At 32.8% G+C, this 27,518-nt stretch overlaps 1 protein-coding gene across 4 annotated transcripts; it reads right to left on the reverse strand.

Annotated features, from left to right (window-relative positions):
* Nucleotides 1-201: 201 nt before the first annotated feature.
* LOC148630117 (KH domain-containing, RNA-binding, signal transduction-associated protein 2-like) lies at nt 202-27,518 on the reverse strand. Of its 4 annotated transcripts, XR_015918471.1 has the most exons (12): nt 27,311-27,494; nt 22,608-22,726; nt 18,860-18,976; nt 12,583-12,726; nt 10,198-10,349; nt 9,773-9,841; nt 5,663-5,731; nt 4,611-4,758; nt 3,662-3,723; nt 2,910-2,983; nt 2,517-2,697; nt 202-315 (listed from the first exon to the last, which is right to left on the reverse strand). XR_015918471.1 is itself a non-coding variant. In XM_088561112.1 (11 exons), exons 1-11 carry the CDS (start codon nt 27,429-27,431, stop codon nt 2,588-2,590), a joined length of 1,185 nt encoding a protein of 394 aa, XP_088417238.1. In that variant the 5' UTR covers nt 27,432-27,494; the 3' UTR covers nt 2,276-2,587. The 4 variants fall into 4 exon arrangements, 2 of the variants coding, with proteins under 2 accessions (XP_088417238.1, XP_088417248.1); XR_015918473.1 differs by lacking the exon at nt 5,663-5,731 and having other exon boundaries at nt 27,311-27,518; XM_088561112.1 differs by lacking the exon at nt 202-315 and having other exon boundaries at nt 2,276-2,697.

Genomic DNA, 27,518 nt, shown 5'->3' on the forward strand with positions numbered 1-27,518 from the left:
CATTATTCTTGCCAAGTTTGCTTAAAATAAGTCATAGAGTTTCCCATATATGTAGTTAACTTTACTTTAAATATACAGTTAAAAGTCACTGTGAAGGCCTCAGCTCACTTGGACCTTTTTAAATACTGTCAGTATAGCTGTCACCTGACATGAGAGATTAATTCTTTCATAGCTGGTTTAGGCAGGTTATTAAGATAGACAGAACGTTCAGTTTTCTTTATTTCCCTTTAACATCATTCTTTTGTCGTCCTTTCAGTTCCTCTGCTGTTGATCACATACCTGCTCTATACTAGCACAGGTGGAACCAGGATGGACCTTCAAAATACATTATAACATAACATTACTATAATATACGAAGGAATGAATGAGCTTAGTGCATTCTTCAAAATCATTTTTTTTTCATGGCTTTATCTTCAATGAAGTATGTAAATCATTAAACATTCGTCTTTTCCTTTCATAACTGTATTAGATATTCATATCCATATGCTTCATCAGTAATTTTAGTCCTAAAACTTTATTAATGTTCAAGTAAAGCTGATGAAAAATTACAATTAAAAACCAGTCAAGATTAAATTACAGCCTACATTAATTCAATTTTAGATTTAACATTTATTAGTCAATAGGTACCTTTCAAGTGTAAACTAAGTATTGTGAATTTTTTTTTTTTATTTTACATATGGGCATCATTGATATTTGTTTTAATCAAGTATTTCAAAATACATTTTCTGGGTTTAACCTGTACCCATGTTAATTTAATAGACTTAAGATCTTTGCCAATATTAGTTTACCTTCAGAGTCAAGTCCCTGGTGGTTTTTTATAACTAGGCACTAATACAAGCATGCTTTCATTATTTAATATACACATATATTTGCCTACTATACCTGATCATATCTGGAAGGGTAATCTTTCTCCTTTTCTGGCCTTTTTAAGAATTTATGGGACTTTTCTTCTTCAATTCTCAGTTTAACTTCAGTTCATTAAATTCTTAAAACATTTACTTCCCATTTAGATGAATCACAATAGATTTATCTGGTATTTAGAAGAATCACCTTGATTTCCACTTAAGATGCTAAGTTTCTGTATTATTGTTGAATTCTGTGGTTAACTTAAGGGAATAGCAAATGAATAATTGCAGCTTTATAGAGACCATACTGCTTTTCAAGCTACCTTTGCATAACTCTCCAACATTATTTATCATTTAATACAACTTACTTGGATAAAGCTATGTAAATCCAAACTATTATACAATTTTCTCCAACCACATGATGAATTGTTTGCATTGAAATTATGAATACTTCAAATTCTTATGGCAATTTATTTGAAACTAACTGTATAGTAGGTATCTGGCAGGCTTTCCTCAGTAAGATTTCTTTAATGTAAAAGTGCATATTTCAGAGTTGTCCCTAATACACTTATATGCTTATAAGTTAACTACACAGTTATTTTTATTAATGGATTAAACTACTGTTTTTACTATTCATATCTATTTATGGGTGGTGTAATTATAAGACTGTCATGAGGTGTTTTCCAATGGAATTAGATTAAGACCGTTTGATGTGTTTACACAGACCTACACAAATTGCCTACTATACAGCAGTTGTAGTATATAAACCAATCAATTCATACTACACAGGAACAAACATTTCTTCTGTATTTAGATACACTTTTCAGTAACAATTTCCTTTTTGAAACATATGCTATTTACACAAATGGTCAACTCATTTATAACTTTTTTTATGTGAAGGCATTTTCAAATCTCCTTTGAAATGGTGGAGTTTAAAACTATCATGTTGACTGCATTTGATCAATCTTCTTAAGGAAGAAGGACTTAAAATTAGAACATTATACATTTATTGGGTCTCGCTCTAAAAAGAAAAGTACATAAGTCAGTTTTCACACATTATACATTTAATGAGAATTTTCTAAATCCAATGCCTCAGAACCTTTCAGAAAATGCTTTAATTTACTTTTTATGTTCTCTCAAAATTTTCCGATACAGAGCTTCAATTGATTTGACATTTTCAGGTGTGGTATACATTTCAATAACAAAGTATCTGCAAATGTAAATATTCCCACTATTCATTGAAAAATTTAACCAGGGCCATTTCATTTTAATGAGACTGATTTGAATTGGACTTGCATGCTACTTATCAGATTTGACCTCATTTTAATAGCCTTTGTTTAGAAGGCACAGTCTGATAATTTACATAAAAAAATTGAGACATTGGATTTCATACTATTTTCTATTTTAAGGCAACAAGACTCAATACATACTCAAGGATTTTTTTTTTATTACAACAATGATTTGATGAAAATAAAGATGATTTTAAAATGCATTATTAAGTTGTTTGCCTACATGGTTCATAACTTTCATAACATAACTACAATGTTGTTCACATCCTTATTTAGTTGTGGTACATGACAGTTTATGTAAATTCAGGTAAAACATTTCAATTTAAAATGCTAAACCAACAAAAAGGGATGTCACTGCAGGTACTACACATGAAATATGTACCTCAATCCAATGAATTGAGGATTTCTTCACTGAATTAGGTAACGGGACACAGTGTACAACATTCAATCAGTTCAGTATGCTCCTCGTCCTACTCCATATGGGTGAGGTCTGTGTTGTCCTCTAGCTCCTCTACCTAATGGTAGAGCTTTTCCAGGTGCTGGTGTACTCCATGATGGCTCAGCTAGAAAATATTTATTAACTATAAATACATGTTAAAGTGTTCTGATTTCTTTAAGCTACACATTCAAATTGGCAGACTGTTTGCTAAAATATTTTTATTGTCATTAAAACTATAAAACTATGTAACCACTACAAATTGACAAAATACCATAATAACAAGTACAATTAGTTCTAATGACCTAGTAAAGAGCATCTACAGTGGGGATAATTTACCTGGTCTAGTATAAGTTTCTTCATATGATGATGCAGCTGTAGCTCCATGACCATAATCAAAGTACTGTGTGTCTCTAAAATAACAAATCACAATAACTTTTTTTCTTATAAGGCTGAACAATTTCAAACACTAAACTATTACGTCTGACATTATTCAATACACTGTAATTCTCTGAACTGAATATTTAAACAACTTTGGTTTCTGCATTGAATTAAAAACAGCTTAACATTAAAGCTAAGTACAAGCATTTCTAAACACTATAATCCAAATACAACCTACATAGTGTTGCTAATATTACCATTTCAAAAACAGGTAGGTTTTCAGAAAATATTTTGAATAGCTACCATCTGTATAAACAAAGCATATTTACCTTATAATAGTAGCAAATTAAATAAATTAAACAAAGTTACAAATTTAGTTGAGAGTAATTGATAAAACTTACTGAATTACTTCAGGGCTATTCCAGTAAAAAATGTCCCTGGGGCAGAACACTGTTGAATTCTAAAGTGTTGGTGAGAGTGAAATTTGAATTTTTCTAAGAGACAATGTATTGCATTTTACCCATGGACCAGTCTTCTATGAAATAGCCCTCTGCTGTAAAATATTCATATACGAATCCTGACAAAATGAATTTTGAAGTAAACTAACTAAAACATCATTGGCATTGAAATAATACCTGGTATTGTATACTTTGGAACTGCTTAAAAAGCAGTAACTTTTTTAAAGAACAATTGATCACAGCTTTACCTACCCAGCTCCATATCCGGTCTCAGCATAAGGGTCTTTAGCATATGGATCGTAGCTATCATATCCCTACAACAGAAAATACAACTTAGTATATCACACAGACGAGGGTAAAACAGTATACTCCCTCCTTCATGGCAGGGGTATAGTAATCAATTCAGTGTCATGACATTTGATGGAAAAATTTCGAGGCAACTACCCAATTTGTATGAATTAAGTCACTTAACTCAAAAAGGTATAATCCGAAATATAATAGATATAAGTTTCAATCAAAAACAATTCTTTGCAGGGCAGAGCTTGATATAACCACAGGTAAAAGCCTGAACAGTTGAAACAAGAATGGACACACCATTCGTCTGATAAAACTTTGCGATGATACGTAATACAGGAAAAGCATTCGACTAGAACCGATGTGACCCATCATTCCCCAACAGACACAACACCAAAAATCAATCCAGAACCTCCTATGGGGGGAGGGGGGTATGGCACCTTGAGGTGCAATTTCAAATATCTGTCCACCAAAAAAATGCTTATTTCATTGATATTGCTTAACAATTCTGAGTTATAGTCCAAAAACAGAAAACAACCCAACTTTTGTATGAATAAAGTCCCGAATCTCAAAACTGAAAGGCAGCTCATATCAATAGAAAAAGAACAATTCAACAGCCTCAGTGCTTAGTGCAAATGTGTACAGACAACCAGACACAGGCATAACATAATACATCCTATCTAAAAAGACTGGCATATAAAAACGGTATAACACTTACACTGATGACAATGAACACATAGGTGCAGGGCATTTCCAAGAGCATTTTACCTAACATCACATTACAAAGCTTTTCTCTACATGAACTTTTACCAACCAAAGAATTTTTCTTAGTAATAAAACAATGGCACTAGATCATAGATTGACTATTATGATGAAAATAAAAAAAAAATAATAACAAACTACATACACCAACTCCATAATCATCATAGGTAGTTGTCTCTAATGCTGGAGCTGGGGCAGGTGGAGGTGCAGCTCTTCCTCTGCCAGCTGGTGCTGCTCCTCTTCCTACTCCTCTTGGTACTCCTCTACCACCTGGTGCACCTCTCATTCCACCTCTACAACAGATTAAGTCAGTCTGATTGATGTTTTTCCAGACAGAGATACTATTGTTCTTGATTAACAACCACTTAACAATTATTTAAAAAAAAAAAAAAAAGAAAAAAGAAATAATACTATACTGCGAAAAATAAAAATAAGCACACATGGAATTACACATCAACTGTAGACAGAGACCAACAAATGAATTATTTTTCTTACAAGTTTCATCATCCAAAAACCATCATGAACAACTATTTCACTTTTAGACCAGGTAAAATATGTTATAATTCATGATAATAGTGAAGGAACCGAGATCCTCCTATGAAGTCTAAGTATTACGGAATGCACAAGTGCAATTAATAGACTTCAAAGTAAAATTTCAATCTTCAGGGATAAAAATTAGCAGTCCACTGCTGCTAGATTATGAGCTTGGCTTCCACATTTTTCAGTAAAATTAAGCTGAACATATAGAAAATATTTAAACAAAAATATGGTCTGGGCTACCATTATGTATTTCCTAATTTTTACCACTGATCTTATAATTATACTACCTATCTCAAAATGACAACTTGAATTTACAAAAATTAACAGACATATATCAAGACAGGTACAAAGCAACTTTAACCTGCTTGCTGGATGGACAATAAAAAATATATATATATATATAAATTATTGCCACTACCTGTAGCATCTATAATGTAGTAATACCCCAAACTCACATTGCCAGAATTAAGTTTAATTCCTACGTCTCAAATATGGGCATTGAACAATGATTGAAGTCTTAAAATATGCATGATGTTTGGGTCAATAAAATTTGTGGGTAAAAATGTTTAAGCCTATGAAACATTTTTAATTTCTACATCTTTCAGAGGTGCCCCTGCAGATAGAGGAGCACCTTTAATTGTAATCTTAGTGTTTAACCTTTCTACTCCTCTGCCTGCACCTCCAAATTGTGCTCCTCTGATTGAATGGGCACCTCTTAAAGCTCCTCTGAAAGATACAATTTGTATTGTAATACACCAGAACATCCCACTGCAATTTGGTAATTATAGTGCCTTTGTGATTCCAGCAATTTACCTCTCTCCCTCATCATTTTTTTTTTAAATGGCCTGAGAACCTTGACATTTTTTTAAGGCCTTATCACAAGTAATTGGAAAACAGAACTTTTAAACATGTATTATTTCATCACTCTGTAATAACAAAAACATTCATGCTAAATTTTTTTTCTATAAAAACAAATTCTTAGAATCAGAACAATTTTATCTGAACTAATAACTTAGATAACTGCTGAACAGAGCACTGCTTGATACAAGCCTGCACAGAAGAGGCACATTTATATCGGAAAAAACATTCAAGCTTGAAACTGCTCCGAATTTAGATTGTTAATGAATACTTCTGACATGAAATGAAAATGTTCTAAAAAGTTATAGATTTGTAATGAAATATTTATGCTATATGATGAATTAGTCTAAATCTAAGTACAGGTTAATCAAAGTTTTATTAAACACAAAAACCTGACAATCATAAAATCATAACCTCCTCCACTATGTCATTAAATCTGTCACTTATTACATTTGTGGACAAATTAAGTTTCTCAGTAGAAAGTATACAATAATCAAACAAAGCCAACTACTACATGAAATATATAGCAAGTATTGAAAAATTATTATAATTTTTACTTGAATAAAACGCTACCTTCACTTTCACTACAACAGGTAGAAACAAGAGGCTCTGAGGAGCCTGAATCATTCACCTGGCTGAATTTTTCCTTTGAAAGGCACTAAATTTAACAAGAATTTGTCCAACAATTTTTACTAAAGAAGTCTTTGCTAGGACTTATCATAAGATCTTCTCAACAACTGAAAGTTTGCTTTAATCACTTTTCAAGATATTGACTGAAAATTGTTTAAAAGGTAATTTTTCCCCTTTCAAGGGCAATAATTCTTACAAGGAGTCATCTGTCAACTTAAATCCCTGAAGACTTTTGTAGTCCTAATAATATGGATCATTTCATATGGAATGCCTAAACTGTCTGATGAGATACACACTTGTTTACGCGTTGTCAATTTTATATTACTTGCTGTGGTTTTATAATTGCATGTGGTCATTTTGTATTTACGTTATGTAGGAACATCTTTACATTATGGCGTTTCCTCTTTACGTTCTGTCGTTTTATGATTACGTTATGTCAACATATATTTACGTTATGTGGATTTATCTTTACGTGTAGTAGTTTTCTTATAACGTGAGGTCGTTTCATCTTTACTTTATGTTGATCTCTAAATACTTTATTTGCATTTTCTTTTCTTTACGTGATATGGACAAAAATTTCATGATGACTTGTGACCCCGAAACTTTTCGATCCGGTGTAAACTTCAAATCAGTCCGTAAAAGGCAAAATAGATGTCACAACGCTGATTAGAAAAATGCTAAACAAAATATACTTGGGTACTCTATCCAGTCACCCTAGAGTGTTTATTCTATAGTAAAAATAGCTTATTTGTTATTTACGTTCAATATTATCACAATTGATACACCTGTGACTCTGTTGATGACTTGTTGCAATTTTCGTAGTCAGAATATATTTTTTTTATTCCAAAAACATGTGAATTTCGACTCCCGCAAAAATTTGCATAAATTCGAATCTACAAGTTATTGCGTGACTAAATTTATTTTCTACATTAATAAACCACCAAACTAATTTTCAACAAAAAAAAAATCAAAAATATTACCCCTACCCCTAGAAAACTGGTCTCAGTATCAAACATAATTTTCATTCACAGCATACCGACACTGTGAATCTCATATTTTAGGCATTCATAATTAAGATAATGATTTACTCAACATATCTGATCAATTCAGGCGTTTGAATTTCTTTATGAATTTTCCCTTTTTATGAAAAAAAAAACCCACATTATTGTCTCCTACGCTCTTGAAATAAGCAAATAAGTTGGATGCATCGATAATGAAAGCAATCGCCCGCAACATGCCCAGTGTACGCCGTTTGTATGTTAAAAATTAACATTTTGGTTCATGTTGGTTTTTATTCATGGGTAGGGGTGGTAATTTTTGCACCAACATTACTTGGAAAAGTTCAAATATTAATTACCTGGCCGATTTGAAAGCTTAGACACTATACAAATCTATTGTATCACACAAAAGCTCGTTTAAACTATGGTATTCTGAAAAAAGACAACGGGTGATACAGAAGAAATTCTGTAAATTCCACTTTTTACGATTTTATAGTAATTGTATCCCTATAAAAAATCACACGCCTGAATTGTTCAGATATTTTGGGCAAATAAATATCTTTTAAATTATGAATGCCTAAAATATGAGTTTCACAGTGTCGGTATGATGTAAATGAGAATTATGCTTTAAACTGAGTTTTTCCCGAGAATGGGTTGAATTTTAAAACATTTAAAAAAAAATTTTCTTGAAAATCAGCTAATGGTGGTTTATTAATTCAGGAAATTTAATTTCTATCGAATGATTCAAAATTTGAGACTTTTTAGTCTAGTAATATCTTGTAGAGTCGAAGTTAAGTGACTTTTTGAAATATTGAAATTCACATTTTTGCATTTTTTATTTTTATTTTTATTTTTTTGTTTTGTTTTGGTTTTATAAATTCTGACTACGAAAATCGCCACAAGTCATCAACAGAGTCCCAGGTGTATCAATTGTGATAATATTGAATGTAAATAACAAATAAGCTATTTTTTACTATAGAATAAACACTCTAGGGTGACTGGATAGACTACCCAAGTGTATTTCGTTCAGCATTTTTCTAATCTTGACGTTTATTTTGCCTTTTACGTACTGATTTGAAGTTTACACCGGATCAAAAAGTTCCAGGGTCAAACGTCATCATGAAATTTTTTTCCACATCACGTAAAGAAGAAATCACTGCACATAAACAAAAAAAAAAAATGCAAATAAAGTATTTAGAGATCGACATAAAGATGAAACGACCTCACGTTACAAGAAAACCACTGCACGTAAAGATAAATCCACTTAATGTAAATATATGTTGACAAAACGTAATCATAAAATGACAGAACGTAAAGACGAAACGACATAATGTAAAGATGTTCCTACATAACGTAAATACACAATGACCACATGTAATTATAAAACCACAGCAAGTAATATAAAATTGACAACGCGTTAACAAATGTGTATCTAATCAGACAGTTTAGGCGTTCCATAATTTCAGCTATGAAAGAATTTGGCTAAACCTAACGGTTTAGGAGATACATGTGAAAAACTATTGTCTGACCCTTATGTTCTATTTTTAGCAATGGCTGCCGTGTTTTTCGACGGATCAAAAATCCCCATATCAATTATATGCAGGATACCCCTAGGAACATTCATACCAAGTTTCATATCCATTGGTCAAGTAGTGTCAAAGGAGAAGATTTTTTGAAAGAAATAACATTAAAAATAGCAAAAATAGTTGACAAAGGGCAATAACTCCAACACTGCTAAACGGATTAAAACCAAACTTTGACCAGAGATATATCTCGTCATGCTGAACACTTTTACCCGATGTCAGAATTTAACTAAACCTAACGGTTTAGAAGAATTGTGTGAAAAACCACTGTCTGACCCCTATGTTCTATTTTGAGTAAAGGCTGCCACATTTTTCGACAAATCGAAAAATCCCCACATCAGTACTATGCAGGATACTCCAAGAAACATTCATACCAAGTTTGGTTTCAATTGGTCAAGCAGTTTCAGAGGAGAAGAGTTTTGTTAAATTGTTAATGACGACAATGACGGAGACGGACGACAACGGACGTCAAGTGATGGCAATAGCTCACATGGCCTTTGGCCAACTGAGCTAAAAAAAAAATAATGGCTAAACTAATATCACAGCTTGTCTTCTAACCAACATATATTGTTATGGAACCAGCTTCTTTATCTAGGTTATTATCAGGAAACAGAATAACAATAGATGACAACAATGCTACAAAAACACACAACAAAAAACATTGGTAGTTGTGTAAAAAGCTTTTCAATAACCCTTACCTTTCAGCACCTCTGCCTGCACTTCCTACAGGTGCGCCTCTGGATGAAGGTGCACCCCTTGGGGCTCCCCTAAAAAACAAATGATAATTTTAATATTTTTATTAATAATTTAAATACCAAAATAAGTAAGAATTTGGTGGATTCATTAATTTATTCTAGGATCCAAAACTTGTACTACAACACCAGCAAGTCTGATCTGTCCCATTTGTAAACCAAAAATTAATAAATTAATAGAGACTAAGACAAGAAGTCATGCTTTTAGTTAATCCTACCATGCTGAAACTGCATTTAAATTCTATGTAAATATTCCATGAAAGGTTTTTCCGACAAATTTTTAAAAGCTTCATAGCAAAGATAAAATAAAAGGATCGATGTATAATCAGAAGAAACCTCAGACAATTTAAGGCATGTCCATTAATATTTACCTAGCTCTAGGTGCTGGAGCTCCTCTCATTGCTCCACGTGCTGGTGGTGCACCTCCTCTACCACCCCCTCTAGGTGGAGCAGTAGCTTGAGAACCATTCTGTAAGTAGCTCATCTCCTGCATCTGTTGTTGAGTTATTTCATCATTATATTCCTGGCAGTAAATGTAATATAAATTACATCAATGAAGTACATGTGTAATGATCTGTTCGACTATTTAACATGCATGTTATTGACTTGTTCCTTTCTCAGTGTTCTAGCTAGGATTTAAAAATACAGGGGTGCAGGGAAGAGGGCACTTTAACGTGTGGCATGTTTTTTTTTGCTTTTTTTTTCAACCAAAAAGGGACATTGATCTTAGTTTTTTTTTAAGATTTATGTTTGCATTAGGTCAGAAATATCTTCCTGCATTTTTTTTTCTTTTCTTGTATGTTTGTATTCTTATTACATACCTACCAACTTTTGAAAATGAAGGTGGGACAACGTGTGAATGCACAGTGTTGCATCATATTTTGCAAACTGAATAAGGTTTACAGCATTAATATATGCATGACACCCTTATTGTATTATAAAACCTTTCTCAATTGACCTAATGCTGTGTTAAAGTAAATACTTGTAGAAATATTTCAGCCAGGATTGAATTACTAAAGCCCAAAGTCATCCTCCAACTAATAGTTTTGATCATACACAATCCTCATTTTTATAGAATGACATGTAGCCATACATAATCATTGTCCACAGATATATGCAGCATTTCACCACTATGTTACAGTTGATTAAGGGCCAGTGATTGTTCATTTATGACACACTATAAGGTGAAATGTTGCATGAAATACATGTATAACAAATATTTAATATTGCTCCAGTTAAATTTCAAAATCTTATTTAATTAAGAGAATTATTATTTCCTTATAACTATTGCTATCAGAACTTTTGGAACATGTCTAGTACTGTTGAAGATATTATGTCTTTAAAATATTGAAATTATAAGGGAAGCAACGAACATTTTGAATAAACAAACATGTGCAACATCCAATTGTTTACAACCGTGGTTCTACAAAATTTTGACTTGTTAACTTAAAAATTTTTGTGAAATTAATTGTGTAGTAGAAATTAATTATAAACCAATGATTGGCTATCCATAAAATGGTGATATGTCCAATCAGGACCCATTTTCTACTTGTCAATCATCGTCCGATAACCTTGATCAGCTGATTTATGACCAATAATTACCTGAAGTTTACCTGAGGGTTAATTAGGGCAGGTTGCAGGTAATGAAGGTGACACTTCTTAATTGGCTTGGGGTACCGATAATTTATAAACTTGAGTGTAATATTAAAGGGACATTCAGTTAATTGTAAATGGGCACTAAGGGGGTACTCAATGTGGCAAAGGGGCACAGGCGTGATAGGGGCGGGGCGCAGCACCCCTCCATTTTGCCCTAGCTAGGACACGGTTTCTATTTCTATGCTGCGTAAGTATATTAACAATCGGAAGATCATACTTGAAAAGGCTAATATGACATCACATAGCATAAATGAAAAGAATATATTCTGTACCCATATCTTTGCATTTTATCCAAAGCATTAAATTAATATAGCAACATCGTCATCTCCCAGCAACTAAACAAGATCGAAACATGTTCATCACTTTCATATATTTGTTAGTACACAAGTATCTTCAACACCGGTATGTATTTAAACACTAAGCAAGTTAAAACACTAGTGTCAAAAAGTTCCATGTATATACTAATGATAACGTATACTGCTGAAAAAAGGAGGCAAAGTTGAGTCGACATGCAAATGTGGGAAAAAATTAATCAAATTTTTCATAATAGAAGGTGCACATCTTCCAATATGTATGTAATCATCATGCAAAGTTTTCATAATATTGGTTCAATACTTAAAAATTTTTGCATTACATATTACACAAATTATGTACAAATAAGCGTAACAGACAAATAGAGCAGATTGGCTACCAGATCTGCTTTCACTTTTAGCAACAAAGGTTAAAATATCCCAGATGGGAAAATTTTATTACTTATTTTTCAGGAGCAGTAAAATTTGAATAAGCTTATAGTTAGCTAGTACATGATGTTGTAAAATCTGCATACTACAATTATACATGGATCTATATAGATTTGCTGATAAAAAATTTTGATTACATATCATAGATTTTAAACTTGTTATGACCGGAAGCTTATAGTCATTAGACAATAGTAGTCTTATGACTGATGAGAAACATAGACACAAAAATTCAGAAAATTTGAACTGCCAAAAAAAAAAATAAAAGATAAAAAATATGGGCGAGCAGGGTAAATCTCCAACTTAACTTGAAATGGCCATAATTAGGAACACAATTCCTACTCAGGCTACTGTTTTACTTACTGGAGTGAGGTATTTCTGAACTTCTGACAAAGCATGTGACAACCTTGCATAACAATCAGATATCTCACTATAAACTTCTATCAGTAGATGCAGATCTTCATTCAAATGAGCATATTTGCCACCTTCTTTTCGCATCTCATCTTCCTGTCAACATAAATACAAAATTTGTCATTTCTTCTTATTTGGAGAAATTACATGCGCAATGTATTATCTCTTGTGTACAAGTCAGGTCTGTAACTAACGAATCAAGTTTTGGTCTTCAATAATACAAGTACTTTAAAATAAATAAAACAAAGACAAAGAGATAAGCTTGTCCCATGGATTGGAGACTGATAAAAAGACACAGAAATCTCTTTCAGCACTATGATCCTGATTTTGGTATAACTCATTTGTACCTTGTATGTGTACCCAAGACCACCAAAAAAACTTTGGCATCATATGGTACAAAACAGAAACAATTCTGCATACAGACACATAGAGCTTAGCATGTTAGAATATCTCATTACATACAGGAAGGTTGATTATCATTGTGAAACTAAAACTCTTTATCTATAGACTGTAGTTGAATGTATATCCAATTTGCAAACTCGTTTCAAACATTTCAGAGATAGAGTACTTCATCAACTACAATTTTCGATAACCTTCACCAAGATATATAGCATAATGCTATAAAAAATATTGGTACATAAAACACAGGGCCATCTCCATTCTGTTTGACAGTGACATTGTTTGCCTTTAATTACTGTTGCACAAGGTTGATTTTACGAGGTCAACAAAGCAGAAATCGGCAAAATCGGAAGTAAATATGCACACAAAAAAATTGTAACAGTAAAGTCAGGATTTGAAATAGCAGAATTCAGCTGAAACGTGGAAGAAAATCATTTCTGTGTTGAAATAAAACTGTTTTCCTATGGGGAAGTTAATATAACTGGTTATAAAAATTGCTTTTATCCCAAAAAGTGAAGTTTCAGTACATTCTACAAGACAAAATGCTATCAGGAATTTTCCAACCCAGTTTCCTAAATAATATAGGTAGAGGTAGTTTTGAAAAAAAAAAAAATGAGCAAAAACATGAAGTGCAAAGATATAAGTTCAAGTCCTTTGACACACATTCAGGATTTAAAGACAACCAATTTTATTCTCTTCCTCATACACTCCCATTACTAGGTGAAGACATGAACCGAAACTATACTCAGAAAACCACAATATCTCTGCTTCAAATGTTGAACCATTACTTTAAATTCAGTGTGTGAAACAAAAACAAAAAATTAAAGTGTATTTTTGCATTCAAAAATATTCACTCATTCCAGGAAATACACAAAAGGTAATGAAAAATCCATCAAGGTACTATCAAATATTGGGCTTCTATAAGTAATAAAAGAACTCTTCTTAATAAGGCTACATAACAAAAATAAACTTATTTGGTAGGAGCATTGCAAAAAAAGTACAGAAAATGCGAACAGATGCCCGGCATTTCCATGTCCCCACTGGATGCATTGCAAGCGACAATAAAGAAACACCTGTTAATACATAAAAAAACAAGTGCTACAGCATGGCTCCAGGTATTATTCCATATGTGCAACCTACTAATTTTCATGATATTCAAATGAGTACCTTATTTTCCGGACTACAAGTCAATATTTTTTTCAGTTAAGTGTCAGCCTTGACTTATCGTCTACTTCGATTTATATACAGGTTTTTCAAGAAAAAATGTTTATCTACAATGCATTTCATTAGAATTGTTCAGTTCACTTTCGATTGCTTCAATTCAAAACTTTTGGTAAACTGCAATCAACGAAAGTTGTCACTCAAACAGTCAAACTAGCGACTGAATTCAAATATTATTGATCATTGCTGCTATCCTTTATGAATGAATATGATGATGTCAATAAAAACTTCGAAACTTCAAAACCATTAAAATATATAAACAAACACTAGAAAAGACATTAACAAAACCCTTTTTAACTGGAAAGACATTATCGAGTGTTCTGTAGTTATCGGTCCTTTAATATGCAAATTTATACCCATCTACGGTATGTTGTAAAACATTTGCACATGGCTCAAACTATAATTAGTTAAGGTGTTATCTAAATGGCTAATTGCAACCAAATTTGCAGGTAACAATTATTTTTCATTGTATTTTGTAATACCAGGAAATATTGTTTATCAATTACCACTCGTAATTATGACCAATTCATCAAACAAATTTCCCACTAACTTCAAACATGGGTGCCACGTTTGACATGAACATGATTTCTTACACCTGATGATCTAAGGCTTAAGAGCCATTGACACGCCATTCAATAAAAACAAGGCCAAAAATAAAATATTCTCTCACGACCCAAATAATTTTATTGCAATTTTATTTTGTGTAGAAATTATTTTTGTAGCTGTTGTTAAAATCCATCCTGTGGTGCTCCTATAAAATGGAGGAGCCAAATACCTAAGAAGGGGACGCTGTTCTTTAAAGCGCATCTGTCGCCCAGTGCAGGACCAGGTGTGAAAAGAATAGGCCTGCAGCAGTGCTAAGCTTGTCGAAAAAAGGTGACTAAATAGTGCCCAGAACCCTAGCCGGGGGCTACGGCGCACTGCCCACAGAGCAACTGGGATGTGTGCCCCAGGTGGTGGAATGGGGTACCCCTGGCGTGTTACATGCTGGGGTTGTCAAGCTATAATATGGAAAACCCTACCGCAAACCATAGTGGTGCACCGTGTTGGGAAAGATGCCACGTTCCTTGCACGTTAAAGAACCCTACTGTGGTATTCTCCTGGAGTAGGAACCATAGAGCTCCGCCACAGGAGACTAAATTGACCGACCCTACCCACCTCTCCCTATTTCCAGTGGCAATCAAAATTTGTCAACCCCATTGTCCTTGTGTCCATCTCTTTTTAATTTCATCATTTCATGTTCATTTTATCAATTTCATGTTCATCATCTGAATATAGCTGAAATATTGCTGCTCGGACGTTAAACCCCAGCAAACAAACAAACACATCGATGATGCGTCTAGGCTTTCCCGGCTCTTTACCATATCCTCTAGATTATTCGTAAATTTGAATTAACACATAGACGCCATTCTGTCAGTTTCTGTTGCGGTTTATTACTTTAAGAAACAGTTGTTAACAATGGCGGATATTTTCGAAGATGGAAATATTTGAACAGAACCACCCCACACCAGTCTCGTAAAAGCAGACAGCCCTTACTTCTCCCCTGGGTGGTAAGGGGTTATTTTCCAGTACTGTTCCAGGCATTTTTCATCTTTCATGCATCATTATTAGGATCGTTTATTTTTTTCCAATCTTGATACCTTGTTTGGTTAGGGTCTAAAATGTGTAAACTGTACCCGCATCCGTACCAACTTTTCCCTGTACCCGAATATTGTTTTGCTGAAATATTCCTTCTTACACCACATTTAAAAACTGAAATTGCATGAGATGTGGAAAAGTCTGTTTTAATTCAATAACATACCTAGCATCAATCCCCATGCCATCAATGAGTGGATATGATCTTATCCAGAATATATGAAAAACAAAATCTCATAAACAGAGACTGATGCTATTTTTATTAATGGTCAATGAAAATTTTAATTATATTATGACGTTTTATTGTCACATATGCAATACACTAGTACAGAGAACAAAAATACCGGACTTCGATTTTGGGTACGGGAAATTCGGGTTTACACATTTTAGACCTTTTGAAAACAGAAAATCGAATAAAATCTATTTTTTCGACAAATGTTTTAAAAATCATGAATTCAAGCCTATCCATCATGTCATTTTGCAAATGTGTACCAAATTTCAGCTAGAAATATATGAAATAATAGAAATAATGAAGAAATTGGAAGAAATTGGCAAAACAGTATTTGGGTACATAGAAAAGTTGGTACAGGTATGTTTTAGACCATACCATCGGCATGATATTTTTTTTACAACACACTGATAAAACATGTTTCAGATCGCTCAACACTGAGGGTATGCTATGTCATTTGTACTAGGTTTATCATAGTCCATTTTTCACAGATACATTTTTAATCATGCATGTGCCTTTCAAATTCCCACAAACTAAGGGATTCTATTTGCTTTTATTTTTCATGGACCGTAAAATGAATTATCATTCCCCGTTCTTTAGTGCATGATACCCCCTTTACCAATCACTTGGTAGCATTTCAAAATAACTGCCATTTTTGGGGAGTATTTTGAAAAAAATATTTGATTTTCAATTAAATTTGGTACATGTAAGAAAACATATTATCCTGAGTTGAACTGTGATTTTGAAAATTTGATTGGAGCAGCCATTTTCAAAATTACTGTTATTTTCTTGCTTTTTTTTATTTACATTTGCTCAACAATCCTTGGTTTTTGTAATAAACATGGTATACTGATTTGAATGATAGTGGTGGACATGTTAATTATAAACCTTGATTTACTTAAGTATCTGTTTTTTTTCTGAATATTTGTGTAAAGCAAGCTATATAACTCAGTACTAAAAAGTATAGATTTCTCTGCCTTCTGTACAGCTGTTGGGGCAACAAACAAAAAACAAGGAGGCCCTTAAAACACATCATATTGTGTTACCAGTGTCCAGAGACTGCATTATTATTGGCAAAATACCGCCAAAGAGAAATCCAATAATATAAATGATTTCAAAATATACATAAAGTTTTATTCGGTAAATTTGACATGAGGAAAATGATAAATTGATACACCATAAATCTTAAAATACTGGCCTATAATGCTGGTTTGTAATTCCTATTTACAAATGCCAAAAAAAAAAAATAATCAATTTAAAAAAAAATGAAATATTTTACCTACCTACCTACCCACACCTGATTTAGTAGGGTAGGGTTTGGGGAAACAATTATTTATTTTTGGCTTAATTGAACTCGCAGACACAGTACACTTGCATAAAAACACAATTATTAATTTAATTCAGAAATAATATTATACTTAGTAACATCACTGGAATAATATGCTGCTGAAAACAAACCGCTCAACTTGGATCTACGCCTATACCTACGATATAAATGCACAAGTCTGTCTCGACTTATCTGCCTAATTCGACTTCTCTATGTATTTTTCATCAATTTTGGTCAAAATTGGGCAATTTGACTTATACTCCACATCGACTTATAGTCTGGAAAATATGGTAGTTTCCGAAGAGTTGGGATGACAAGCTGCCTCAGATATATATCTCGGAAAATTTTTAGGTTAAAAGCTTCAGGACACCAACAAAAACTATGAGGATAAAAATTTCCTTGTCTTATGCACAACTTTATATTATATTAAGTCCTCACTAACTACAAAGCTGCATTGAGTTCAGTTCAGAAGTTTCTTAAGAGTTATAATAAGCTTCAGAGGTAAATTTCATGATGCTTCTAAGTTCAAAAGGGCATTACTCCCACAAAATACAGTGGACAAAAAAATTCCTCATGCATTGTCATTCAGAAAAACTAAAATGTTGAAATATTACATAGTTAAATCTGTTCCAAAGATTGGAGACTGATACAAGACATGGAATCTCTATCAGCACTATGATCCTGATTTTGGTATAGCTCACATGTACCATGTATGTGCACCAAAGACCACCAAAAAAACTTTGGCATCATATGGTACAAATCAGAAACGTTTCTGCACACAGATACATAGAGCACATTTGTTTCCACTATAATATGATTGACAGTCACAACAAGTGTGTGATTACGGTTCAATGATTCATGCATTACAGGATGAGAACAATCGACCTATGGAATATACCCCGATTTGTAGTAGTACAAGGCTGATTTTTATTGTGCTAGCTCACAGAAGCAAAAGCCCATAGGTAGGCATGCCACTCCATTCCGACACATTTTTTCAACCCTTAGTCAACCAGTCCTCACTCTATGCCCTGTGCTTGCCGGAAAAGCCATGACTAACAATTCTAAAATCTTTAGTGTAACTCTGCCATGGATCAAAGTTGTCAAACCCATTTCATGACCTCCCACACTCAAGGTGAGCATGCTACTCTAAGACCACAGAGGTGGTTCAGTACTTGTCAGGCCAATGGAATTTAGTCTGCCAAAATCTTCTTACAAGAAATTTTAAATTCAGGGCAGCTAAATCACATTTTAGACCTAACTAGATATTGACTGACATCAACCAATAATGATATAATGGGCAAATGTCAACTTAAAAAGCAAATTATAGACAGGAAAAATTTAGGTGAATTCTGGCACCCAACATAGTCTTGTATACTTGATGTGTCATTATGTCTCAACTACTTTATCTTAAGGTGTACCTTTCCTTTGTCTCTCATCGACCCTTTCCCAAGAATTGACATCTTAGTTCCAGTTTCTTCTTGTAGTCTTTTCAGTGACATTCCCTTTGGTCCAAGTAATTTACCAACGAAGTTGAACTAGAAGAGTATTTAAAAGTACATGTAAGTATAATAAAAGATTTAAGTAGCACTCCAGCTAAGAATCATGCAAAATGTTATTCATGGGTAAAAAGCCTACATATTTTTGATATTTTGTTTGAACTGCCATAGTAAACAGAAACTAACATTCAGTTTTTCATATAACCCGTGTTCTTAGGAGATAAAAATTATATAGAATGCATTGTAGACTTGAAAATTAAGGGAGACAACTCTGTAAATGACATTCAAATACAATAGAATCTATTTGATTTTCAATGTTGATTATCTCCTAAGAGCAGGCAGATTTGAATGAATAATTACACAGTCCATAATATTGACCCATAAAACAACTTAATTACAAAAATAATAAATGTAGCTTTTTTGTGGTATATCACATTTTTCAGATTTTGCATGATTCTTACAAAGACAGCTACTTAAATCAGTAAATAAGGCCTAAAAAAATCTGTTTTTAGTAACTTGACAAACCCAATTTTTTTCCCTACCGACCCTAATTTTTTTATGGTGTAAAAAAAAATACAAATTTTCTGCATTTCCGTATCAATTTTTTACTAGTCACCTACTTCTCTGATGTGGAGGTTCAAAATTCCAAATCTGATGTTATAGGACATGAATACTTTTTATAAGACTTAAGTATCTTAACCAGTAAGTTCATTATGTTTTGAGCATAGCTGAAGAATATCATTATCCTCCATTTGTTAGTAATTTTAAAAATAACATGCTTGACACTATTTTCTGTGCCATAGGCCTTGTTAATCCAATTAATTTCAAAATTTCTCAGAATAAAAAAATGGGTGGATGAAATACCATATAAATAAGTGGTTATTTTCGCTGTGATTTAATTTTCCTAATATTTGCAAGTCAAAGTTGAAATGCGAAAATTAAATCACACAAAATATTTTGTATTTAATAGAAAGGTTTTATTTTTAATAAATTAATAAATTCTTACTGCTATTCAAAAGGTTTTATTTTTAATAAATTAATAAATTCTTACTGCTATTCAATAGTTGTTTTGTCCATCAATGCCATTTTCTTGCATTTCATGGTTTGTACACTACACTCAGCGACATTTTGTTTCTCTAACACTCAAGTCCGACCCGAGTGAAACACAGTGTTACATTAACATTTTGAGTGTTTACCACCCTGATTCCACCTAGCCAACAACGACCGTTAGTATATTGCAATAGTCATAAAATTTAATGAGGCACAACAGGGAATTCATTATCAGATACGATGTACAGTGTATATTGTGTTTCTGTTTCTCGGGTAATTCAGAGCACTCTAGTTAAGGTAAAAAAATTAGTCATGTCATTAAAAATCCAGCATCACCTTTTTTTTATGTTTTGTGCAAGTTTATCATTTTTTGGTGTGTTGTTTTTTTTTTCACAGCTACGTCCAGTGTGTGGAAGATATCTAGATATATCACTTCGTATTTTTATCAAGTAATAATATGCAATCTTTTGATATTTTAATTTTGCATTTGTGAATTGATAATTACTACTTGTAAATATAAATAAAACACTTTGAAAGTATTGATTTTTGTAATCTGATTCCAGTGACGGACTTGAAAAAACAGTCTGGTGAAGCTTTTAGCTTCTGATAGTTTTAATAATTGAACCACTTTTCTAGAAATAAAAGAAACTAATTACAGGTCCCAAGATAATGTGTACATGAGAATTGTAATGTAGAAGCCATTAATCAGGACTGAGAATATTGTCAGTAATTATTATATAAGTTACAAGACATCCAAACGAGGATGAGACGGCGTCCTCTGTAGGTCGTTTTCGGCCGCAAAAATGCTTCAAGTTAACTCTGAGAAATTTCTTATATAAACTACATTTCAAATACAACCTACACAAGTCTTTATTTTAATTATAACTTTCGTTAAACAGTTTCGAACTTTCATTGATGCCAACCAACGTTTACTCCTGTATAAAAATAATCCCTTGACGAACCTCACGCATATACAGTTGTCTATTTTAAGAAATTTAAATGAACACATTGTTTACAATGTCTCCAATGTGTGTCTGGTCATCTCATGGACTGCAATTAATTATAATTACTCAATACAGGACAGTCATGAAATATGTATCAACGATAAATGTCTTTTTCTACGATTTTCAAGTTACATCTGTCAATCTTTAATACCATGTGCTAATCGTCTCAACCACTGTTTTACTGTGACAACAGCTTGGATTAAAGCTGGATAAATCAACTAGTATCGATTTCAGCGATTGGATTAAGAATTTTCACATGTTTTCTTGACTGCCTTGTGATTTTCTGGGGTCCCACATGAATTTTGGAGGTCAGTGACCTGGAAACTCGGGTACTAACGACCATATTGTCAGCAAAGATCAATGAGATTAACTTTACCGTGCTGTGTGATTCTTCACCCAGGTCGGTGATTCTCCGTACACAATTAACAACTGGGTGGGTGTAACACTCACGTTTCACTGACTGACACGGATTTAAAACTCTGACTTGAGTGTTAGAGAAACACAAGTAGCTACGTGTAGTGTACCTGATTAGTGTTTTGGAATTTTTTAGAAATTGAGGTTTCCTCGGGAAAAATCCATATAAAATCAACTTTCCCAGGGTTTTGAAAGCTTTAAATAGTCACTTTTGCGTCAGAAAATGAGGACCATTTTAATGGTATATTTTTTCAAGTAGTATTTGCATCTGTCATAAAGAGAATATTTCCAAATTTTCTGTTATTTACAGCACGATGACATTAAATAAAACTTAAATGTACATTGCATATCAATAAAGCACATCATTTTTAATTTTGAAAAAATGCTGTTTTCTGCAGAGCCACCCTTTGTAGAAACACCAAAATACATCTAGCCCAGTGTAGGTCTATAAATATATTTTTAAATAAGTATTTCCCGTGTTGCCTCATAATATTTTATTTTTTGCACACTTTGATGTCACAGTTATTATTAGTAGTGGTCTCTAAGGAGTTCATTAATAGCATAAATGATATTTTCAAGATCATTAATATTGAGGACATGCAACTACGAAATAAAGTGACACCAGGGTAGTGACCAAATTACCCACATTTGGTTTACACTCAAGTTTGATGAACAAAAATAAATAAATAATTTTTTATGTCATTTTAACTTTAAAGAAAAGTAAAGAAATTTTTCCAGCAGATAGTTATACCAGCATTTTAATAGACCATTAAATGTGTGCATTAAATCACGCTCGAGTGATCAGTATATGGACATTTACCCCACATGCCAGATTAGTGTGATTTGTGAATAAGGTGACTGTTTACACAAAATGATGACACCTGCTGGGAATTGTTATAAGCTTGGGGTAATAAAATTGTTACTTTCACCACTTAAACCAATGTTGGGCTTACAACTTTTCATGTTTTTTGTAATTTCAAAGATTTCAGGTCATGAAATGAGACTAGAATATTTTCATCAATCCTGAAGTCTTTAGTCAATGACGAAAAAGATGAATGCTAGAAAAATCATTGGCATTATGTCATCATTAAAAAAAAAAAAAAAAAACAACACAGAATTTCAACTAGATAGAAAATTAAATGCAGTTCACTGAACTTTAATGAATTGTTTCACCACTGAATCTTTTTTATATTTAATCATACCTTTGGAAAATCTTCAACGGGTATTTTGACTTTTAAAGCAACAGCTTGGGGTCGGTTGTGATGAGCCTCAACCAATGGAACTTGCTTTTTTGGTCCACCCTGTTCCAATCTTTTAACCTCTGAAAAAGTCAAGCAATAATCGTGTAGTATATTCAACACACTGATACATTTATTTATTCATTAAAAATTACAAATTCTTTGTTTTATTAAAGGGATTAATAAATAAGTCTTAAGGCTGCAACAATTTAATTTTCAAAGGGGGATATGGTTTGTTTCTGAAAAATGCAGGAAAAAAAAACAATTTGACTTATCACTGGAGAGAAAAAAGTTTGTTTATAAAAAAAATGACTCAAAAGACTAAATCATGTTGTCTATGTTAAAGATGCTACATAGTAGTGAGATGACAAAAAAGATTGTTTTCAATAGATAGTGAAAAAAATCATTTGTTTTTGATTGACCCTGGTAAAACCATACCCCCACCCAGGAAATCAAATGGTTGATGCCTAATTGAATAGACTGCGCACACAAATTATATTTGTTAGTCCAGCAAGTACCAACAGTAAATACAAGGAGTGGACTTGACCACCAAAAAATATTCAGAAGAGCCGACCTGAAGTTTTTGCTTCATGAAAATTTGTTATTACGCCCTACTGTGTTTATTTACAAGTAAGTTAAACATGCCTGTTGTAACCAAGTTTATACTTGTAAATAAACACATTTATAGGGCATTATAAATACAAAATTTCATGAAAAGAAAATTTTTAGGCCACAACTGATCTATGACTTGTGTTTTCAAAGCAATTGAAAAAAATATAAATAATTGAAATAATGTTAAAAAGTGGGAATATGTTATTACGAATAACTTAATAAAAAGGAAATATATAACCAACTTCATGCTTTCAAAATTGATGGACCACAGTAAAATGCAACATATTAAGGGCATCAACATTTTAGATATTAAAATTAAGTGTACTTTTTAAGAAAAGATACTTCAAATACACTTAAATTTTCCAAAGTAATTTTATAATGGGGAAAATACACACCGCACGAGGCCCTTCATGTGAAATGTGTACCTTTGTCGCAGCATATTAGTACAATGTGCCAATTTTAATATTAAAGGAGACGCGACACAAAAAATATCATTTTATAAACGTTTATATTTATAAACACTAGAGTACATTTAGATAAGAATGTATCTAAGATTTTCTCATCAGGTTAGTGCTAAATTAAGTTAGGATTTATTTGTGTTTTCATGACGACCTAATAAATAGGCATAAATGAAAACTGGAAGTCATGCTCAATTACCATACATGGAAGTGCTATTTCATTGTTTCTTGATCGCCATTTGGGTACATTGAAAATGTGCCCAAAAAATTAATACAAATAGCTTGTATATTTGAAGCAGAGTGGTCCACTAATCTGTGTATGGGTGCAATAATCGTGTTTAGAAAGTAAGAAGACTTAAGTTCTTCTTGTCTTATGTCAGCTATTCAATTGTGCGTTACGCTTACATCCCTGCATGGTGAATACACAACTACTTCGCACACTATTTTTGGACTTGAACAGGATGATACAACTAAAATTGTGATACTATTGTTCTTACTTTGCCGCTAGGTTATATTAATAAACAACCCAACAGATTTAATTATTACCAAGAGATAGCATGGGCAACTTCTTTAATCTTTACATGGTTCAGGGACCCAAGACACAGGTGTCAACCCAGGAGTATGACTTGGACAATAATTGAAATACAACTGAATTTCTTTTGTCTTATGGATTTTGAAATGAAACAATTTACATGGAGAATTTGACACAATACACAGTATTTAATAGGTGACCCTAGGTGAGTTTAATAGAGCTTTTCTGTTACTGACAATAGGTAACCCTAGGTGAGTTTAATTAATGGGAGCTTTTCTGTTACTGACAATATTTTTTATAGGTTATTCAAAATATTTCATTTAAGCAAAAATTATTTAGAATAAGAGGCAGCTTCAACAAAAAAACCCTTATGGGTTATCAAATAAAATTATCAAAAACCAATAAAAATAAACATGTTCATATTATCATCTGTACTCGCAAGGACTTTATATTACACTCCCTGGTACTAGTACACTTGTCAGGAGTAGCGTTCAGTTAAAAAGGAGTGAAATCAATATTTTCATCGAGTTCAAGTTCAGAACAGTTTAAATCTATGAATATGAATTTAATTTACTTGAGGTAAAAAGTTCAACCTCATATGACAGAACATAATGAAATACTTCTATGTAATCTTTCACAAAAGTGGTGTTGTCTCACTGTGGATAGTCTAGTCTTCATACATGTAATAGTTTAATATTTATGACACTATCATTTTTGCCTCGAAATGGTTAAATTGATGCAACTGCAAGTATATATATTCGCTGGCAAACCAAAACATTCAATATTTTCACTCTCAGTTGTAGAAATCATGTAACAAATGCAGGAGTCCCTCACATTTCAACCACTCCATCTATGAATTGAGAACCAAGGACGTAACACAGTCATGTGACCAATTAAAATTCATATTGCATGGGTCAGTTGATTGCAAATCAATTCATCTTCAATTAAACGACATAAGTGACTACAAGGAGCGTTTTGATTGTATATATTAGGAGTAATAAATAAAATAAACCAAAAATTTAAAAAATAAATTTTTGTGTCACATTTCCTTTACTGGGACTGTGGTACAGGGCATAGACTAATCCAAATCACTGTATATAACATATTCATACTTGAATAAATGAAATTCAAGGTTGTTCAAGTACATATGAAACTTAAACATATCATTAAAACACTAGAGAAATTGGTAAATTTTTACATTTTGAAGTGCTTCTTCCAAAAAGATTTCACTACTTTTCACAAATAAAAAACAACAAAAAACTATGTATCCTTGTGTCAGAAAAGGAATAACAGAATTTTTTATTTTTTCCTTATTTTTACAGAAAAATCTAATGATCCGGTGGTAAAAATATATAACCTAGCTGGATATAGGAAAAGCATCAATGGACAACTTTCACATTCACTTACATTCCAGAAAAGTTCTTCAATTATATCAAAGTCAACTGGTATCAACATGCCACGGATTAAGGTGACATTGCTATTGAAGGCAAGGGAAAAGAAACTTGATTCGATTACTGCAAGGAATTATTTTGTGTGGTACACACATGTATATGTATATTATAGAAGCATTTCAGATATTTTAATGTTTGGAGATGTACAAATGCATTTTCACACAACCAGTGGGAAACCACCACTCGCCAGCTCACAAAATACGAGTAGATGTGTATTTTGGCGAGTTTTCACTTGCTTACACTCGTCAATTTGGCGACCGTCATTTGATTGGCAAGTTCCAAGGAAATTTAACCAGCCAACAGGTTATTTAGTAAAACATCTCTTAACATCATACATTAAAAATATGTTCCCTACATTCTAAGAAGTTTATCTTGAATATGTCAAGTAAATTTTGGCATGATGTGCACAATTTTATTGATTTGTAAAGCATTGTTTACAACCAGCAATTTAATTTCCTGTAAACGGGATGCGCCAAAACCTAGGCCACGGTCCTGATCTCGTATTAGTATTCAAAGCAAATTACCGTTACCTTGCAAATTAGATGTTTATTGTCAAAATAAAAATGAACAAGCAGCAAATGATTTTGTTGTTTCATAATGATGAATCTGTTGAAATAATGTAAAGATAGTTGAAGAAAGAAAAGGACAGGCAGAAGATAGTCAAATCCAAGAGAAAACAGATAGTACAGAAAAAAAAAACAACAAAAATGTGGCTAGTTGAATTAATATTTGGCTAGCAAGATCAATATTCCACTAGCCAGAATGGCAACTGCAACTGTTTTTGTAGCCTTCAAATCTGATTTCCTTTCTTCATCTAGTAGTAAAAAACCATAAACCAGTTTCCACCAAATTCAATGTAAATGGTGAATATGAAAGTGGTCTGTTACTTTTCCTTAGCCTTAATTGTAAGACTACAATAGTGTGGATGTTTTCATTTTAGTTCAGATAAGATCTGCTGGCAAAAATATACTCATCAAGAGCAGTTCTCACCAGCAAGTAATTCTTGCCAACCCTTTTTTCGTCCTCTCCCATGAAACAAGTTTGTGACCATTTTTAAGGAAAATGTCTTAACAGACTGCCAATATTTTGCTCTTAAATATGACCAATGGTACAAAGATTTTCCTTAAAAATAAAATTTAGGTAAACAGACTAGTGAGAATTGCTTCTGTCTTGAAAACAGCAAGATCATTAACCTGTAACACCAAAAATTTATTGCATCATTACATCTTTGCAACTTGAAGTGCGAACCATTCAAATGTTCTATAAAACTTTATACTTAAAGATCATAGGTCTTCTGAGAATCCTGATCCATAGGCATAAGCATTCAATAATGGGAAAAGGCGGTCAAAGGGGGATATAGTACATGTATACATAAATTATATAAATCATTGCACTGACACCATTTCCACCATTAACCATCTTTCCCAATTATTGAACATCTTGTGCCTGTGCGCCATTTAGCTGGGAAGAGAACACAACTTGAATAAATTGTGAAAAGACTTGTCGGAGCACAGAAAATGGTCATATCGACATTATTTTTAGATGGCCGACTGGTAAACAACGTTCGCGTTGAATGAAATAGATTTGTGTCAAATTCGGGGAACAATGATCTACCATCCGTTAAAAGTCGCATCGCATGTGGTTGACAATTGGAGTCTAACTGGCCAATCTCTGTTTTTAACGTCTCAACTAGTCCAGAACTAGCCTCCCCAAGTGATGATTGTTGTTGAGCCATTGTTGCTTGATATCTTCGACAGACGGGAACGCGTGCTCTCAGGGACTAGTTTTTAACACAACTGGTTTCAGACGGTAATACTGTACT

The sequence above is a fragment of the Perna viridis genome, chromosome 1 (genome assembly GCF_037379345.1).
Source record: "Perna viridis isolate PV_CMFRI_1.1 ecotype Kerala chromosome 1, ASM3737934v1, whole genome shotgun sequence".
In the NCBI taxonomy this organism is placed as follows: Eukaryota; Metazoa; Mollusca; class Bivalvia; order Mytilida; family Mytilidae; genus Perna; species Perna viridis.